The sequence below is a fragment of the Phodopus roborovskii genome, unplaced genomic scaffold (assembly GCF_943737965.1).
Source record: "Phodopus roborovskii unplaced genomic scaffold, PHOROB, whole genome shotgun sequence".
In the NCBI taxonomy this organism is placed as follows: Eukaryota; Metazoa; Chordata; class Mammalia; order Rodentia; family Cricetidae; genus Phodopus; species Phodopus roborovskii.
The window spans coordinates 3091770-3112040 of NW_026125295.1; the positions used below are offsets into that span (position 1 = coordinate 3091770).

A 20271-nucleotide genomic window follows, 5' to 3' on the forward strand; every position below is an offset into this window, starting at 1 on the left:
TTTTGGATTTCAGGTCACTCCCATTAAATCTTTATGCTGGAGGGGCCTCCAGAAAGGTCTGGACACTGTACCTGTGAAAATTTCTCACCCAGTATTTACTCACTAGCTCATAAACATGCTTGCCTTCTACACCCTAGTTCTCTCTCTCTCCCTGCGAAGACTTCTGGTGGCCCAGAGGTCTTCTGGTCACAATGAATTAGAATCTCAGGGATTATTGTAAGTGGAGGAACTTCCAAGTCAAGATTAATGGCCTCAGGTAAAAGCAGTAAATTGCACAACACTTACCGATTTATTTTATTCATTTAGATATTTTATTTATTTATTTATTTTGACAGAGTTTCTCTGTGCTGAGATTAAAGGTATGTGCTGGCTACCATCAATTTTTAAAAACAAGATTTATTTATCTCTGTGTATGTGTACAGGTGCAGAAGCCACAATCAGGCAAGTATCCAAACCCCTCCCTATTCCATTCAGACAGGCTCTCCTTGCACCTGAAGCCTGTGCTTTCAATGGCAGACTGGAAGGCAGCTAGCCCAGAATCTTCCTGTTCCCCTCAGAATTCGGGTTAGAGGAATGTGTGCTACCACTAAGCCACCCTGTTACCAACACTTTTCCATCAGTCCGGTCCCAAAGCCACAACAGTTCCAAAAGAACACACAGAGACCCTAGTAGTAATAAAGCTGTTGGCCAAATGGCTAGAGCTTTTTATTGGCTACCTCTGTCTTAAATATTAATTCATTTCTATTAATCTAAGTGTTTCCCCATGGTCTTTATCTTACCGGAGAAAAGGTAAGGACCTCCTACTCCTCTTACGTCCTACATCTTGACTCCTCTCTACTACATCTCCCAGAATCCTCCCTCTCTCCTAGTCCCACCTATCTTGCTTTCCTATAGGCCAACAGTGTTTTAGTCATTAAGAGAAACATATTTACAGAATGACATCTCCCATCACCACCCCCTCACTGAAAACTGACAAACCTTAGTCTAAATACAAAAGCCACAAGCAGACAGCACCCAAGGAAAGTCCAGGAGAAACTTACATTTCCAGCTGTGTTCATGACAGACTTGATTTCCCGTTTGCATGCCTTCAGGGACTTCATTTGGATGTATGCTCTGACTTTGTACTGTCAAGGAATAATGGAGACATGTAAGAGGGTGGGTCACTTAAATGCATTCAAGTTCTGATTCCCAGAGCAGGATAGTACATCTCACCTCTTACAACATAGTCAAATGCCAGTTTCATGCAAACGTAACTTAAATATTATCTTTAATATTTGTTTCCTTTTCTTTTTTTTTTTTTGTGATTCTGGGGACAGAATCTAAGGCATCATACATCATAGGCAATCATCCTACTCCTGAGCCAAAAACCTACAAATCCAAACCTACAAATCCAAATCTGCACAGCACAGTTTATCTTATCTGCATAATTTTAAAATTCTATATATTGACTTATCATACATTCTAGGTTATTTCAAAGTTCTAAATAGTAATTTAAAGAAGTTATATTGTATGTATATATGTATGCAGAGCAAAATGTAGTTAGAGGAAAAACTAAACTTCTAAACTACATCCTTCCAACCCAAGTAAACACACTGCCTTGAGTTAGTGTTATGTGCCTCTCACGTGGCTTCCGCGCACGCCCACCCTTTGAGCATACACTACCTGGTGTATCTTGGACTTTGCAGCCTCTATTAGAGCTCCACTCTCAGTCTTAGGATTAGATCCATCCTTGTTGCTATTATTGCCAGTCTGTACAATAGTGAAACAAAATCAAGCAATAGTAGTGACCATAACTGATTTCCAAGTGAGCTAAGTAAGTACAAAGTGCCCAAGTCAAGTACCCAGAAGCCATTTTCAAATAGAACCTGCTGCAGAGCCCACCCCCAGGGACTGAGGGTCAGTGTGCCATTCCTAACAGGAACCTCACAGATGACATAACTATGGACCCATTTTAAAATCGGACTTTGTCTCTAAAACCCAAGACAGGCTCTGTCTTTTTCCAGCCCTCCTTTGTGATTACCCTGCCAGCACCACTGAGCCCTACCTTCCTGAGGAAGCCTCAATTCTCCTCCACCTTCCTTCTGTGCAGAACTACCTTCCCTCTAGTGGCTTGCCCAGCCACTCCCCACAGCTCAGACACATCAGGACCATCGTTCAGTCCTTTATGCTGTCTCTTCCACCACAACAGCTAGTCTACTATATCCCTCCTTTTCTAACTTGTCGGACTGAATATTCAAATCAAACACACAAGTCCTAGAGACTTCTCTAATTTTCTTTCTTTCTTTCTACACACGAACTCACTGTACTCCATCCATCCCTTCCCTGCAGAGGGCCCTGGGGACAAGGATTGCAGTGTTCCTACCGTCAGATTAGAACACATACAAATACATACATTCACCAAATATGGAAAAGAAATACTATACAACACAAAATTTAGGAAGAACGCTAAGAGCACTCAGCTGCAATCTCTTGATGCACATGTTGGGGTAGAAAAATGTAAGCCATGCAGATGTTTCGAATGAAAAGTTTTGAGAGGCAGTTTACAGGGCTTGGACAGATAGCACAGTTCCTGTGAATCACACCTCCAGAAAGCTGCTAGGATACCATATCTCATGTGACAGACATGGGTCCCACTTTCCAAGTCTCAGTCTGATGCCTGGAAACTCACCTCATTCTTCCCGTTTTTGTTGCTGCTGCCCTGTGAAATCATTTTTTCTAGGACAGCAAGAAGATGCAGAGCTTTCTCAGCTTGGTGGGTTAATATATACAAGTCTACAAGCAGAAAGCACACTGCTTGGGCAAACTTTTCTTCTGGCAAAACAAACACACAAACAAATAGGAAAAGTTACACTTCAAGGTGGAGCAGTATTCTAGGGCGGTTACTGTTCTCTGTATAATACATACCCCAGTGCGTAGGTACTTTGTCCAGATGCACAAAGTGCACATCAGGGGTAAATCCTGTGAGCTACAGACCCTGGGGGACTGGGATGTGTCAGTGTGGCTCATCCACTGTAACATACGCACTGATGCTTACCAACGAGGGGCGGTATTATGTGGAGTTATGAATGTTGATGAGGAAGACAATAGGAAATAGCTCAATTTTGCTATGAACTCAAAACTACTTAGAATAAAACCAAACAAACAAACAAAAAAAAAACCCAACCAGTAAAAAGTAAAATATTAGCTGCATGTGATATTGCATGCCTTTCATCCCAGCACTCAGGAGAGGCAGGCAGATCTGAGAGTTCCAGGCCAGTGTGCTCCACATACAGAGTTCCAGGACAGCCAGGGCTATGTGAGATCCTGTCTCAAAGATAAAATAAGGGCTAGAGAGGTGGCTCAAAGGTTAAGAAAGCTTGCTGCTCTTCCAGAGGACCCAAGTTCCTAGTACCCACATCAGGTGACCCTCAACAGCCTGTAACTACAGCTCTAGGGGACCCTACGCCTCTGACTTCCGGGCCTTTGTGTTTATGTGCACACACCCACACACAGACACACCCCAACACATACAATTTACAAAATATTTCAGATAGAAATACAACCTTTAAATAGAAAAATTAGCCACAGTAATTTTCACAAAATACATGGATCCAAATGACTGACCCTGAACTTTATATCCCTTAGCCACAGTACAGATTGACAGCACTTTGTGAGCTGCTGGCAGCGCCAGTGCTTCTCAGTGGGGACCAACTCTGACACAGCTTCGACGAGGGACTTAGTCCTCGTCACACAGTCCCTACCACTCACTGCCTCTCTCCTGGCCAGTCTACCAGTCACCAAGCCATCAGGACTAAAAGAGACAGGCAACTTCAAACAGTTCCCTAGAGGCAGTTACCCGAGTGCCACAGGAGTACCGGGACCACACTCCACCACCTGCTGTAGGGAACCACCGACAGACATCTCCTTCACGGTCTCATCTGACACAAGCAGACTCCCGGTGGGCTGGAAAGCACTGATGCTCTCTAACCACGCCCCAGCCTGTTGCTCATCTGCTGGCTCCTTCCTGCTCCTCACACTCCACCTCCCCCAATTCTCAAGGCCAGTATCAGAATGTAAATACAAACCCGTATTAGCTCTCTCTACCGGCAGACATTTCAGAGGGGCAACAGAGGAACATTCCCAAACGGTCTTTTAAGAATGTTTACTTCATGCGCATGAGTGTTTTGAGTGTATGTATGTGCAAGCCTGGTGCGTGCTGAGGCCACATGCGTGGCTGGGAACCAAACCCAAACTCTCTACAAGAGCAGCAAGTACTCCACAACACGGAGCCACCCGTCCAGCCCTCCCCATCTTTCCTCACCTGTGCCATGGTAAGCTCACTCAGGGATAGTTAACAGCAGAGAAGACAAAACGCCTTCCTACTACCCAACAGTTCATCCCTTCCCTTCCCCTCCGGCTACCTTCACAAAACCCAGGCTGGCCTCAAACCCCGTATGTGTCAGAGGATGACCCTGAACAATGGTCTACTGGATGCTAGGATACAGGCATGTGGCAGCATTTCGGGCACCTTTAAAACCCAGGCTGAAACAGCTTTATCTTTGGTCATTTTACATGTGTGCGCTCAGGTATGCAGTTGAATGTGTGTACAAGACGAGAGCAATCTCTGTGGTTGCTCCTTAGTGACTGCTCCCTTTTTGTCTGTGCACCACGTGTGCCTGGTGCCTGAGAAGGCCACAAGAGGCATCAGATCTTCTGAGAGTGATAAATGATTGCCAGCAGCTGGGAATTGAACTCACGCCACAGGAGGACAGCCGGTGCTCTCAACTGCTGAGCCATCTCACCAGCCCTGACCAGTTTCTGAGACAGGCAGCTTAGCAGCTTAGAGCTTGTTAAGCCAGGCAGACCACCTAGCCAGCAAACTCAAGGAACCCACCTGTGTCTGCCCTTACCACTATATTACAAGCATATACTACCTACCACGTCAGCTGCTTTTATGTGGGTTCCAGCCATTGAACCCAGATCCTGGCATTTGCAAGGCAAGCATTCTGCTGACTGAGCTATTCCCTTTAAATGCTGACATATAGCTCTAGTTTAGGTCATCTAGATTAAAAAAAAACAAAAACAAAAAAAAAACAAAAACAAAAAAATAAACAAGAAAACACTTGAGTTTGGAAGTTAGAGAGGATGAGATTTCTGGCCCAACAGATAACATACCAAAAGGTTCTATGAACTGATAAAGTTTTTCACCAACAGATATGGCCTCTGTATACTGCCGCAGATGATAAAGAATGACTGCTTGATTATAATACAACATGCTGTTTTCAACATCATCTAATCCATCCATTTCTTCAACAGCTGAGTGAACCTACAAAACAATCCAGGCAGAATGTGCTCTAACAACAGTTAAGAAAACAAACTGCAAAAGTGAAAGAATTCAGCTGGATGTATGGCACATTCCTGTAATCTCAGTACCTACAAAGCTGAGGCATGAGAAGGACTAGCCTAAGTTCAAGGTCAGCCAGGGCAATACAGTGAGCTCCAGGCCAATGTTTTGAATAGCTTTGAGTGCAGATGTTGGTACCATGCCCAGCTCCCACACTTCTTATTCTTATTTTCCTACATTTTAATAGTACCTTCACCAGGCTGGCGGCACATTTAGGAGACAGGGACAAGCAGATCCCTGAGTTCAAGGCCAGCCTTGTGTACAGAGCAAGTTCCAGGACTGCCAGGGCTACACAGAGAAACGCTGTCTTTAAAACAAAATATAAAATATAAAATAACAAAAAATAGTACCTTCAGGCTTCCTTTTTAATTTAGAAAATGTATTTATTTATATTTTATATATAAGTGCTCTACATGTACAGGCCAGAAGGGGGTCCAGTTCTTGTTAAGATGGTGTGAGCCGCCATGTGGGCGCTGGGAATTGAAATCAGAACCTCTAGATGAGTAGCCAGTGCTCTTAACCAATGAGCCATCTCTCCAGCCAAAGTACCTTTAGGTTTCAACTAGTCCTAACTACTAGAAATTATTTTATCTGTTTCATTCACATTAAAATCTTATTAAACAAAACATTTTGAGTCTGACTTACATAGCAAGTTCCAGGCCAGCCAAAGCTACATAGTGAGAATGCAGATATTTATCTAACAAATAAGGGAGACCAAGACCTAGTCCCACAGTGAAAAAGAAAAAACGCAAATGCTGTGAGCCACCATGTGTGCTGGGTCTTCCCGGGGGCAGTAAGCACTCTGAGTGCTGAGCCATCATCTCTCCAACCCATCCTTCCATTTTTGAAAATAAAATAGCCCCAGATGACCTCAAACACACAGCAATCCTCCTGCCTCGTCTTAACAAGTGTAGGCATTATAGACTAAGCTTGTATTTTACCATTGCCTTTTCGTTTGTCTGGAACAGGATCTCACTATGTAGTGTTGGCTGTCCTTGAACTCAGAGTACTGCCTCCTGAGTGTTAGCTAGGGTTAAAAGCATGCACATGCCTGGCTTACTTGTTTTTTTTTTTTTTTTTTTTTTTTTTTGAGACAGGGTTTTCTGTAGCCCCGGCTTGGCCTAGAACTTACTTTGTAAACCAGGCTGCTTTTAATCTCTTTACATTTCACAACAATTCTCTAATTACACATAACACACATAACTAAAATTCTAGCCACATTAAAACTAACATTTGTCATCATAAAATTAAAACAAATTATCATATAAAGTTGTAAAATTTACTGTGATTGACATTTCTCCAAAGCATGCAGTGGTGTGGTATACACAGATTTGACAACCTGGGTGCTGATGGCACGGAACCTAAAGTTTCACAGAGCACAGTGGTTCACAATCAGACTTCAGTCAGCAACATGGCTGAGCCTCACATGGCTGGGGAGCTCAGAGGCTGACCAGCAGCTCAAGGGGGCGAGCGCTTCCTTACTTAGCCAGCCACTACCTTCAGATTAAAAGGTATCTTACAAAGAGAGAACTCCATTTCCAAAGAAAGGCCTTCTTGCAGTGTTAGTTTATTTTAAAATTTGTCTGTGTATTTGTGTGTGAGGCTCCTACGAACGCTAGAGGTCAACATCACCCATCATCCTCTACTGCTCTCCATCTTTTTTCTGAGACAGGGTTTCTCACTGGTCTTGGCCTTGGCTTGGCTGGCTGGTCAATGCCTCCCCAATGCTGGGACTGGAATAATAATTAAATCCAAACAAAACTAACAGCAACAAAGGATTCAGAAAAGTAGAAATTCTGTTTTTAATATCAGGCAAGAAATCACATTTATTTTCCTTAACTATTTATATTTCACAAATTAACACAACAAATGTTTACAGTTAAATTCATTTATCACCTGATTCTTCAGCTGGTTAAGTGTTTGTCTCAAATTATCTGTTGTTGTTTGATTATTTTTAAAAAATTCAGCTACTGCTGTGTTCAAAATTATTTTGTAATCATCTTTGTTTATATCTTGGAGACAGGCAAGGTGTTGCAGACAGGCATCATAATTTCCAGACTAAAAAGAAAAAACAAAACCACACATATATACACAGAATTCCATATCAGCTTTAAGAACAATGCAGCTTTTCCAAACACGTTTCCTTCATTGACTTAGGTTCTAAAGGGGGAATCCCCTTAGTATTCTAAGTGAAAGCCCTAGGTAGAGCAATGTCAGTGAACACCTCCATGTTTATCTAAGACTCAGGCTCTATCCTCAGCAGGGAGAGCTGTAACACACATATGCAGACATGATACATAGTGCACATATCGCTGGCAGGGTATGGACAGGAGAGGCTAGAAAGGGGATGCAATTATTACAAGGTCAGATCCTAGAAAATATACCTTGAATGCAAATCAAATTCTTCTGCCTAATGTATATTTCCAATGTATGCACATGTATATCATAAGTTTTTTTTTTTTTTTTCAAATTGTTTAATGTCAGAGAAGTTGCAATTCTGACAACAAATATTTGGTGCTACACTTTAAGGTACATTCAAGACAGGAGATGAACAGAGTAGGGAAATGGAAAGACTAACCCGCACATTTACCTATCTAGATTTAAGAGACTCAAACAACACTGGAGTTAAAACATGTCTGGAAAACAAAAATTCGAGGGGCTCCAAGTGCTTCCAGTCTGTTCACCACGTTTACGTAAAACGAAACCTACTTCTCCCTAAAGTCAATCCCTGAATTATGACAGGATAAACTTGTAAGACCCGATTTGAGCAGGTGGGTGGGGAGAGAAAGCATCTCTTACTGTGAAGGCCTGGAAAGCACTGGTGGACAGCTCCTTCTCCTGGTCGGTGACCCCAGGCGACTGGCCTGCCCCTTCATGTTTCTCTGCTCCCTGATCTGCAAACACACAAAGTTCCTTTAGAAATGGAAGTTGGGGCTGGCAAGAAGGCTCAGCAAGAGAAAATATTGTCTGCATGCAAGCCTGACAACCCGTTTGATCCCCAAATCTTAAAGGGTGCAGAGAACAAGTTATCCTGACCTCCACATAGGTTCCACAGCTCATCACATGTCTGCACACGCACAAGAAATGAAACTGTACAATGAATTTGTTCTCCATGTTTTATTTTTTTTGGTGGGGGGGGGGAATAAGTTTAGAGCTAGTCTCGTGTAGTCAACAACCTCAAACCCAGGATTTCACTGATCTTACTCTACCTCCCACATGCTGGGATTACAGGCATGTGCCTCTACACCTGTCAGAGTGTGTGTCTGTGTGTGTGTGTGTGTGTGTGTTGCTGGGGATTTAGGATCTTGAGCACTGTGCGCCAACAAAATTTGGCCATTCATCCTTGATGAGCTAATTAAAATAGCCAAATTAATAGTAAAAAGCAGAAACAGGATTTATTAAATGTAGTCTCATTTGGGAAACAGGATAGAGTCCTAATAATTTCCTCAGCTTTACCTTCAGAGTTCTGAAGTTAGGCTGAAGTTTAAGTAGAAAGCCAGAGTTATCTGTATATCTAAGCAGACCCTAGCCAAGGTGGTTCAATCACGTATGTATGCTTCCTGTGAATTAAGACAATAGTGAGTTGGGACTGTAGTGATCTAGTGGGAGAACTTTTACCTAGAATATACAAGGCCTTGGGTTCGATTCCTAGTAACACCGAAATGAACAAAGGAACAGGATGCACATCAATTGGTAGAATGCTTGCCTAGCACCTACGAGGTCCCTGGTTCAGTCCTGAGCACTACAAAAATCAACTATGGAGATGCTTGGCACTCCAAAGGTAAAGTCAGGAGACTCCAGTTAGCAAACTCAAGGTCAGATTAAGACAGGAGACCCTAACTAAAAAAAAAAGAAAAATATTGTTGCAAGGGCTGGAGAGATGGCTCAGAGGTTAAGAGCACTGGCTACTCTTCCAGAGCTCTTGAGTTCAGTTCCCAAAAACCATATGGTGGCTCACAACCATCTACAATGAGATCCAGTGCCCCCTTCCTTCTGGCATTCAGGCAAACATGCAACAGAACACTGTATATGTAATAAATCAATCAATCTTTAAAAAGCAAAAACTAAAAAAACCACCCCCCCAAAAGAAAAAAATCATTGATGGTTTAAAAAACTGAGGTAGGAAGATTGGTAGAAATCCAGGAGTTCAAGACTAGCCCAAGGAAGATAGTGAGACCTTGTTTCAAAACTAAAATATAATAAAGTGCTCATTTTGGCAGCACACTTACTAAAACTGGAATAATAGCAGATCCCCGAGGCCCAGCTGTAGGGATGACTTGAAGATCTGTGAAGTGTTCCATACTTAATACCAAAACCAAACCAAAGTAAGGCAGGGATGCTGGCTGAGTTGGTAGAGGTGCTTGCCTAGCAGTTAAGGCCTTGGATTTGAGCCCCAACACTCTGTGTGTGTGTGGGGGGGGGGGGAGGAAGGGAGGAAGGGAAGGAGGGATTGATCCTAACTACTCAATGTGGCATTGAAGATCTCTCTCTCTCTCTCTCTCTCTCTCTCTCTCTCTCTCTCTCTCTCTCTCTCTCTCTCTCTCTCTCTCTCTGAGACAGGATGTTAACACTAGCTCAGTCTGGGGCTAGCCTCAAAATCATGGCAATCTTCCTGCCTCAGCCTCCCAAGTGCTGGACTTACAGGATGAGCCATGAGGTCCATCTAGGACACTGAAGATTTAAATTAAGCCTCTATCTTCCACTAAAATCAGACTCACACAGCCACAACTGTCATCATCCCTAGAAAACAGAAAGTGTCTTAAAATTCCCCAGGAAATTGACCAACTTCAAGGTAAATGACCAGACTGGGGCTGATAGACTCTGAAACTCATTTCTATGTCTATAGAGAACTGAGTTACATACTCTTTTAAATATTAGTCAACCATAATTCACCTACATTTTTTACTTCATGATAACAACTAAAAAAATACTTCCAAGAGATGACTTTTTGTTTTGTTTTTTACTTCTTGTGCATTTGCAGGGTTGAAATCAGGTTTTCTAATGTTTTAAAAGACATGCACTATTTGTAGCTGCTGACTTCTTACCAGACAGCGTCTGCACATAATCCCACAGTGTATCTTTACTTGTCCAAAAGTAGTCTCCATTGCCAATGGAAAGCGGGTAAGACCGCTCCTCCAGAAGCTTCACCTTCCTTCTGCCCTGGCCTAACGAACACGGCTGACGAAGGCGTACAGAGCTCTTGGATGCACAGACCTTGACACTCTTTACACTCAAAGACTTCATTCCTAACCACACACACACACACACACCTTTAGGTTTCAACTACACAGAAAAGAAACGCAACACCTCTTCCAAACTGAAAGTCAGTTAACTGAAAGCAGACATATTCCAACACAGAATGTTAACCGCTTCAAAGCTGATTGGAGGAGGATTACAAACTGTACTGTTCAAACACAGTCCCGGGGTCAAGGAAAAACAATGCCGAAGGGTAAGACACAAATGTCTTTTCGTTTTGTTGTTTTTGAGACAGGCTCTCACGTAGGCCCGGCTAACCAAACTCACTATGCAGCCAAGGATCCATCTGAGTCTTCTTGCCTACCTCCAACTGGTGCTGGCACAGCAGCCCTCACTGAAGTCACAGAGAGCAGTTAGGACAGCTCATGTGGTTTCTACCACCCAAAGGCAAAATGAACTCACCCAAACTCTCACAATGCCTTCAATACAATGCAAAGAAGTCACATGGCCAAAAGAGGAATGTGGGCTGAGTGGGTAGGGTTCCGCTCTGCTCTGAAAGCGTGGTGGTGTTGAGTATGAATCCCTAGCCCCTACATACAGAGTGGGAATGTCTGTGCATCCTTCTGCACACACAGGAGGATCCCGGGGCTCAGTGGCCAGCTTAGCCAAACAGGTAGCTTCTGGTTCACTAAAAGGCCCTAGCTCAGAGATGACAATGGAAGACATGTCCTCTGGCTTCCACATACTAGCTCACACTCATATGCATGTAACTAACACACACACACACACACACACACGCACGCACGCACGCACGCGCCTCAAAGCAGTTACATTCTACAGTTTCAGCCCCACAAACTATGTTCCTTCTACTTTAAGAAAAGCAGAACTGGATAAAATGGAGGACACATATTCCAGGGAGCAGAGTGAGATACTTGTAAGTCGCAGTGCTGTGGTTTCAAACATCCTGATCAAGTGTGTACATGAGACAGGGACACTGAGTCTAAGGCCAGCTTTGTTTTGTTGAGGTGAGGAAGACGGGGAATTTACTACATTTCCCATGCTGACCTCAAGCCTGTGGGCAATTTTTCTGCCTCAGATCCCAAGGGCTGGGATTACAGGCCATGTCTCCACACCTGGTTGATTCCTATTTTATCACACGATCTCTCTCATACACCTGCCATCCATCACATAACACAGCCACAAGTGTCCTCACCAGAGGCTGAAATGCTGCCATTTGATTTGGGACATTTAGCATCCACACTGAGATAAATTGGGCACGAGGAAACACATCTGTAATCCCAGCACCTCAGGAGGCTGAGGCAGGAAGATTGTGAGTCAGAGGCTAGTGTAGGACTTACCGGCTCATCAACTGTTAAACAGTCATACAATCCAGATGCAAAAGAAAATCTGTTCTTCCCTGTTAAATGATCTTTAACCAAATGGGAAGAGAAAGCAGGAAGAAACTACACAAATCCTCCCTCCTTTCTTTCCAATGTATTTCTTTCAAGAGGCTGTTTAAAGTGAGGTTCCCTTAAAAAACATCTGATAGGGGCCCGGCAGTGGTGTTACACACCTTTGATCTTAGCATTCAGGACGGGCAGACTTCTGTGAGTTCAAGACCAGCCTTGTCTACAAATTAAGGTCCAGGACAGCCAGGGCTACACAGAGCAATCCTGACTTGAACCCACCCACCCCACCCCCCAATTTCCACAGGAAGTGACTGCCACAGGCCAGAACTGACACCATTTAAGCCTTTACTAGATCTAGGAGAAAGACACCACCATTTTTACCTTTGACATAGGAACACTGAGGCTTAAATAAGGCTTCTCAGGCCACCAAGATGACTCAACAAGCCACCCAGACCGATGACCCAAGTTCAACTCTCTGCAACTCAAGTTCGATTCTTTGAAGGAAAGAACTGAGTCTCATAAGCTGTCCTCTGACCTCCACACGTATTGGAGCACACATCCTCATAGACACAATAGGTGGATAGACAGACAGATGTGTAATTAACTAGAGAGATGCCTCAGGGGTTAGGGGACCTGAATTTGAAAGCCAACTGTGAAAAGCTCACAACCCACATTAAAGAGTAAGGACAATCATGGGAAATAACCCAATGATTATTTTAGGAAAATAAAGAGCAGTGAGGGACTGGAGAGATGGCTCAGTGGGTAAAAGAGCTAGGCACACAGCCTTACAACCTGAGTTTAGATCCTCAGAGCCCATTTAAAGCCAGACAGGATGGGATGTGACTGTAACTCCATCACTCCCACAGTGAAGACAATCGAACCCCCTGGAAAGCTGGAGGGCAACTGGCTTGGAGAATGCAGCGCAGTAGCAAACAACCAGAGAGCTCTTGCCTCAGATACAAACTGGGCAGCTGGGAGATGGCTCCCTGGTTAAGGGCAGCACATTGTTCTTCCAGGGTTTGGTTCCCAGGACCCATGTCAGGAGACTCACAACTGCCTGCAGCTACAGTTCTAGGGGCCAACACTGTGCTCTGAATTCTGCAGACACTGCACTCACAGGCATATAACCACGGACAGACACACAAGTGTGCAGATAATTCCAAATGAAACAAATCTTAAAAAACAAAACAGTGGAAGATGTGGAAGATGAAGGCTTTCCCGTGACCCACCCACACACTATGGCATGTGTGCCTCACACACAAAAACACACACACATACATACCCTATGCATGAACTCACAAAATGAAAACTAAAACATCACTGAGGCAAACACATTGGACAGAAAGAGACTAATAACCCTTTCTGAAAACTAATGTGAATAGATAACAATTTAAAGAAGGGAAGGAGAGGGAACTACGATCGATATGTAAAATAAGAAAAAAAAAAAAAAGATTGTGTGCTACTCATCAGGAAACCAGTGTGGATCCCAACACCAACATGAGGCAGCTTAGACCCGCAAGTTAACTCAAGCTCCAGGGGATCAAAACACCTTCTGGCATCCTCCAATATCCTCCACATATGCATATTCCCACACAAAGACACACATACATATACATAACTAAAAATAAATCTGAAGGCCGGGCAGTGGTGGAGCTCATTTCTAATCCCAGCACTCTGGAGGCAGAGGAAAAAGCAGATCTCTGTGAGTTTGAGGCCAGCCTGTTCTATTACAGAGCGAGTTCCAGGACAGTCTGGGCTACACAGAGAAATCCTGTCTTGAAAAAACAAAACAAAAAGACTGGTATGAAAGAGAAAATATGGGGACCTGAGGGCCAGAACCATGCAGAGATTCATGAAAACTTTGCCAAACTCATCAACTCCACACAAATTCATCGTCTCAGCAGGAATGGTGTCCCAGTCCAAAAAAACCAAGGCTGCTCTGGATCTTTCTTCTTCAATTAGACATGTTATACAGCTCTAACCAAACCGAGTGCCAGGCCTCAGAGGCAGCCTGTGTTACGGGCACTTCAACACCTACAGCAGTGCCTGCAGACTCCTTGTGGGTGAATGAATGAAGCAGTGAGCCGATGCCGTACCTGAGATGGCTCCAGGGAAAGGAATGCAATGGCTGCACTAACGAGAATGGTAACTGGGGAACAAGCAGTGTCTTGATTAACAAGGACCTTGTCGGTTCCTTGTCTCGACTTGGACAGGCAGTGCCTATCCTTCATCCATCCTACAGCATACGGACCATCTCTTCACTTTGCTCAGAGGGCAAACGCGCTTGCAGTACGATGACACTAGCCTGACAATTTGAGTTCCATCCGTAGAAGCCAACACATGAATGCACACACACCACGCATCCACACACAATCACCTTGGGGCTCAGTGACTAAGAGAGCACACCGCTCTTCAAAGGACCTGAGTTTGATTCCCAGCACCCACAACCACCTGTGACTCCAGCTTCGGGGGACCCAACTCCTCTCACAGCCTCTGCAGGCATCTGCTGTACTCAAGTGCACACACCCACAGTTCAAAGTAATTCAAAAAGCCAAAAGCAAACCCAAAACCTCATGAGAGGCCGTCTCTGACCCACCTATGTAAAATCTGATAGCACCTTTAATCCAGCCCTCAGGAGGCTCTGCATTTGAGAGCAGCCTGGTCTACAAAGCAAGCTCCAGACCAGCTAGGGCTACAGTGTGACCCTGTCTCAACCACTAATCAACCAACCAACCAATCAATTCCACAGCACATTGTATTAGCCCCACTCCCTAAACAGTCACTGTTTTCTTGAGGGACCGCCAAGAAGATTCGCCAGTGGTTTTGTTTATCTGTATTGGGACAGGCTCATTTAGAGCTCACTTGTCAGGTGTTGAGATGAGGGGCACCTAAAATCTACGCCCACTGCAAATTTCTTCTTCTAATTAGATTTCACTTCAGATTGTTGTCAATTAATTTTCTTCCACTAAAACCTGAATACCACAAAGGATAATACTTTCTTGGTAGAAACAAAGCAGACTTTCCAAGCAATGGGCGAGAAACTCTCATATTCCCTAACGGAAAAAATTCTAGAGGGGCACTACAGAAAATCGTAGACATTAGGAACTTAACATCAGGGCTGAGAAGATGGCTCAGCGGTTAGCGGCACTTGCAGAGGACTAAGACTGGGTGGGTTTCCAGCAGCCACAAAAGGAGGCTCGCACTGGTCTCCAGCTCCAGTAGCTCCAACGTCCTCTTCAGGCCTCTGTAGGCACCTGCCCTCACGCACATAATTAAGATTTTTTTTTTTTTTTGGTTTGTTTTAAGAAATCAGTTAATCTCCAGAAGCTAGAGGAAACCAAGTAGCGAAACCGCGTAAACCGGGGGCCAGGCGGAAGACACGCGGAACCTTCTCGTCTATTTGGTCAGTTTTCAGAAGGGTTCCACGGGGCACGCTGACCAGAGGCAAGTCTCCGAGGCTGAGCCCGGGGACCTTGAGACCACAGTGTGAGCTCGGGAGCACCTCCCCTTGAAGCGTCGGGCAAGCGGAGGGACATGACTGAGCTTCCTTCCCGGGCCAGGGTGGGTGATCCTGGAGAACGAGGCAAGGACGGTGTGCGTGCGGCGGGTTCGGGAGGAGTCGCGGCAGAGAACCGCGGGCCGCCGAGGGCGCACCGCAGAGGCGGCCGTCAGGAGCCAGGGGCCGAGTCCAGCGGCCCTCGAGTGCCCCGCGCGGCCCGCCGTCCCCGCGCGCCGACTGTCGGCCCCTGGGGTCGCGGCGCGGGCGCCTCACCTGCAGGCTTGTCTGCAGCCATCTTCCCGCCTCGGCTCGGGTTCTTCCCTGCAGGTGGCGTGGCCCCGACTCCCGCCGCCGGGCTGGCCCCGACTCCCGCCGCCGGGCTGGCCGCAGCTTCTGCAAGGCGGGCGGGCGACAAGTCGAAGCTCAACCCGGCTCCCGGCGCCCCCGGCTCGGGCCTGAACGGACCACGGGCCGAGGAAGTGACGAAGCTACCGCTCGTCGTCTAGCAACAGCGCCAACATATCCGCCTGTGCAGGGCTCTCCTCCCCGCCATCCGCAGCTTCCGCCCTGCAGCGGCCCAGGAGCACACCACTTCCGGGGCGGGGCCAGCTGCGCCGCCTGCTGGGCGTGGGAACAGAAGCTGGCCTCGGCCCCGGAAGCTGGTGCCTATGCGAAGCCGGAAGTGTACTGGTGCAGGCCCGGAGTGAAACACGGAAAGGGTAGCGCTTTGGTTCCGCGCTTCACCAAAATGGCAGGCGCCACGCCTGATGTCTATGCGCCAAGCGCTGAGCCTCGCGTGGCCTGTGCTGTCTCAGTGGTTTCCCACAACCGCGCTAAGAGGGAGAGCTTGTTGCAGTCCCTCCCCAGATTAAAAAACATTTTTTTTTAAGTTTTAGAGCCGCTTTGTGATTTTTTAGCCAACTTGCAAAAATCACAGAGTTCCTGAATGTGTGCATCCTGTTTCCCTCATTGTGAGCCCGGCATCATTAATTTACTATGGTATTTCGGTCACGACTAAGACACCAGCCTGGTGCATCGCTATTGCTAAGCACACGATTTCAAGTTCAGACCCTCTGGAAGAGCAATACCCATTCTTAACCACCGGGCCATCTCCAACTCATAACTTGACAGTCTTTGTTTAATTTTGAGGGCACGGTCTTACTGTGTATCCTTGGCTGGCAATCTTTGTGACAAAGGTTTTATGCATCAGCTGCTTCTGGTTTTGTTAAATGACCACGGTCTTGGGCTCCAGAAGCATCTATTCCACCCTTCAAGGAACAACCAGTGCTTATGGCAACAGAGGCGCATATCATGGAGGAAAACAGACATCCAGGGCACATGTGTTAGACTTTCTGCTGCTGTGAGAAATACCTTGGCGGTGTCAGAGTTTTCAGCCTACTGTCTCTTGCTCAACTGTTTCTGGGCCATTGGTGAAGTGGTACTTTGTGCAAAGTAAAGTTGCTGACTTCTCAGTGGCTAGAAGCAGAGGGGGCTGGGAGAGGAGATGTCCTGGAAGAACACATCCCACTGAGATATTTACTCTAACTGGCCTCCACCTCCTAAATTCCCATTACTTACCAATAATGCATCAAATTATAATGAATCTGCTAGTAGATGAATCCATTGCATAGTTCCAAACCAGTGGAATCCTATCACCGCCCTCAATGACTGGGGCCAAGGCCTCCATATGAGAGCCTTTTGAGGAAATGGGCATTTCATATTTAAATGACAACAGCACTGAATGGTAAAGTGACCCAGACTGGTGCTTGATGGTGTGCAAGGGACTCTGTCACCAACAACAATAAAAACAAAAAACTAAACAAGGGAAAACAAACAAACAAAAAACAGAACCAACCAACCAAAACAAAACAAAGACTAGAGAGATGGCTCAGTGTACCAGGCTTTTTCTTTTTCTTTTGGGCCACCAACCAGCTCCCAAATCATGACACAGAGATTTATTATTAGTTTTGAATGCTCAGCCTAGCTTAGGCACATTTCTAGCTAGCTCTTCTAATTTAGATTAACCCAATTCTCTTTATCTACCTTCTGCCTCAGGGCTTATTAGCTCTCTTACTGTGTATCTTATAGTCACTGCTTTATCTACATCTGGCTGGCTGGCGTCTGCTTGGCTTCTTGTCCAGGGTATTCTCCTCCTCCTTCTCTTATTCTTCCTTTTTCTCTTTGAGCCTAGATTTCTCCTCCTATCTATTCTCTGCCTGCTAGCCCCATCCATCCTTTCTCTGCCTAGCTACTGGCCATTCAGCTGTTCATTAAACCATCAGGTGACTTAGGCAGGCAAGGTGAAACAGATACAACACATTTTTACATAATTAAACACACATTCTTGGGGCTGGAGAGATGGCTCAGAGGTTAAGAGCGATGGATGCTCTTCCAGAGGTCCTGAGTTCAATTCCCAGCAACCACATGTTGGCTCACAACCACTTACAACGAGATCTGATGCCCTCTTCTAGCCTGCAGACATACATGCAGGTGGAAACTGCATACATACTAAATAAGTAAATAATAAACACAGATCCTTACATCATTAAATAAATGCAGCATAAACAAAAGTAACACACCTTTACACAGTTAAAGTAGTATTCTTTTTTAATTTTATTTATTAATTATGCATACAGTGTTCTTTCTGCCTGTAGGGTGAAAGAAGGCACCTGTTCTCATTACGGATGGTTGTAAGCCACCATGTGGTTGCTGGAAATTGAACTCAGGACCTTTGGAAGAACAGCCAGTGCTCTTAACCTCTGAGCCATCTCTCCAGCCCCTAAAGTAGTATTCTACAGCATAAACAAATGTAATGCATCTTTGCCCAGTTAAAATATTCTACAACAGCTCAGTGGTCAAGGGCACCTGCCACTGGTTCAGAAGACATGAGTTCAGTTCCCAGCACCCATGTCAATTGGTACACAAACTACCTGTAACTTTAGTTCCAGCAGATCCAGTTTCCTTCTCTGACTTCCACAGACACCCATGCACTGACATTATCATGCACACACAGAGAAGAAGGGGGGGGGGGAAATCCAACCAAACACACTGCCTCCATGTTTCAAGTTCTGGCATTACAGATTTATGTGGTGCTGGGGATCAAATCCAGGCCTTCGTGTGTGCTAGGCAAGCATTCTACCAATACAGCTATATCACCAGATACAAACCAATCTTTAGACTTGTAACTTGTCCTTTTTTGCACAGCGTGCAGACATGTCAGTGGAGGGCTCTGGTGGAAAAATAGACAAGTGCAGATGCCTCTTAGATGAACTAAACAGGGTAGCTCTCTCCCAGTTTCCTTTGGGAACTATCAGTTTATTAAGTACTCTTATGTCGTCTCCAGGACCGCTGGGCATTGCAAGTTAAAGGGTGAGGTTACACAGGTATTTTAAATGTCCCTGAATTGTTGGTGTGAGCTGCAACTTTTCCTGAACTTTCCATGCCAAGAAGAGACCTTTCATTGGCAACTATATTGACAAATGTCAACAGTTGGCTCCAAGTGAAACAACAACAGCAATGAAACTAAGTGGATCACCAGTATTCTTTGGTGTGTGTGTGTGTGCGCGTGCGCGCGTGTGCGTGCGTGCGTGTGTGCATGTGTGTGTGCAAGGGCATAAGAATGGATACAAGCTGTAGGGCCCTACATGGACCCCTGAGCTAGCCTGAAGCTGTTGGCCAGAACTCTTTGCCCCAAGGCTTTTGTTGGTATTCTTCCTGTAACAACACATCTCGTGACACACACCCCGTGACAACACAGGGAGGAGCTAAGCCAAAAAAATTCCTGTAATTGTCCACTGTGCTGTAAGTCCGTATTTAAGCCCGTTCTTGCCCCTCAATAGACACCATTCGTGTCTTGTCTTTATTTCAATCTCTAGGCCTTCGCCCGATTCGTGGAAGAGATGGTAGCGCGGGAGCTACCGCAAACCTCATTGTGGCCATCTGAGCTTCGTAATAGAGTTGGGTGCCTAGGGAGACTACACTAGATTAGTGAGTGCAGTAGCTGGTTTTCTCCTTGTGGATCAAACAGATGATAAGAAATCACTTGAGGGAGGAAGGGTCCATCCTGGCTCACAGTTTGAGGGAATGTCATTTGTTGTAGTGGGAAAGTCTTGGCTCCAGGTGGGAAGCGGCATGCTCACATCTCTGTGAATCAGGAAGCAGGGAGAAGGAAATTCGAGCACATAGCGGGCTTTCTACTTTCAAAGAGATGAAGTGTGGCTGGAGAGACCGCTGGAGGTCTTGCAGAGGACTGGGTTCTTTCTATTCCCTCACTGGAGCAGCAGCTCCCAACTGCCTGTGACTCCAGTTCCAGGGGATCTGATGCCTCTTTTGGCCTCCATAGGCAACAGACATGCACACAGTGCACAGACATGCAGGCAAAATATTCATACACAATTAGTGTGTGGGGGGGGGTGGGTAGAAGACTACTTTTGGGACTCAGTTCTCTACAACCCTCACATGGATACCAGGGGGTGAAACCAAGTTGTTGGACTTGGTGGCAAGTGCCTATCCCCACTGAGTCATCTCATTGACCTCTGCTGTTTCATGTGAATGAGGCAGTGTACTTCTTAGTTGGTACATGCTTTAAAACCCTGTTTTGAGGTAGGGTCTCACCATATAACCCTGGCTGTCCCTAGAATTTGATTTGTAATCCAGGCCAACTTGAAATCACAAAAATCCACCCGCTTCCCGCTGTGCTGGGATTGAAGGCACTTACCACCATGTACGGTCTAAGTCTGAATACTCTTTCCTTCCCCCTCGTCATTCAGCCTGAGAGTTCAGCC

The 20271-nt window shown here is 45.4% G+C and overlaps 1 protein-coding gene across 10 annotated transcripts in view; it reads right to left on the reverse strand.

The window, feature by feature from the left end:
- Cnot10 (CCR4-NOT transcription complex subunit 10) overlaps positions 1-15874 on the reverse strand; it is a 44509-nt gene extending 28635 nt beyond the window's left edge. For 5 of the 10 annotated variants that reach the window (XM_051201887.1, XM_051201877.1, XM_051201880.1 and 2 more), the window contains exons 1-7: positions 10429-10642; positions 8183-8277; positions 7280-7441; positions 5155-5305; positions 2669-2811; positions 1663-1749; positions 1041-1124 (exon numbers count right to left, since the gene is read on the reverse strand). In XM_051201887.1, coding sequence (XP_051057844.1) covers positions 1041-1124; positions 1663-1749; positions 2669-2811; positions 5155-5305; positions 7280-7441; positions 8183-8277; positions 10429-10627 — 921 coding nt within the window. In that variant the 5' untranslated portion in view covers positions 10628-10642. Of the gene's footprint in view, positions 1-1040; positions 1125-1662; positions 1750-2668; positions 2812-5154; positions 5306-7279; positions 7442-8182; positions 8278-10428; positions 10643-15760 lie in introns of those variants that run through there. The other 5 variants (XM_051201931.1, XM_051201905.1, XM_051201924.1 and 2 more) reach the window with 2 other exon arrangements.
- Between the last annotated feature and the right edge of the window lie 4397 nt (positions 15875-20271).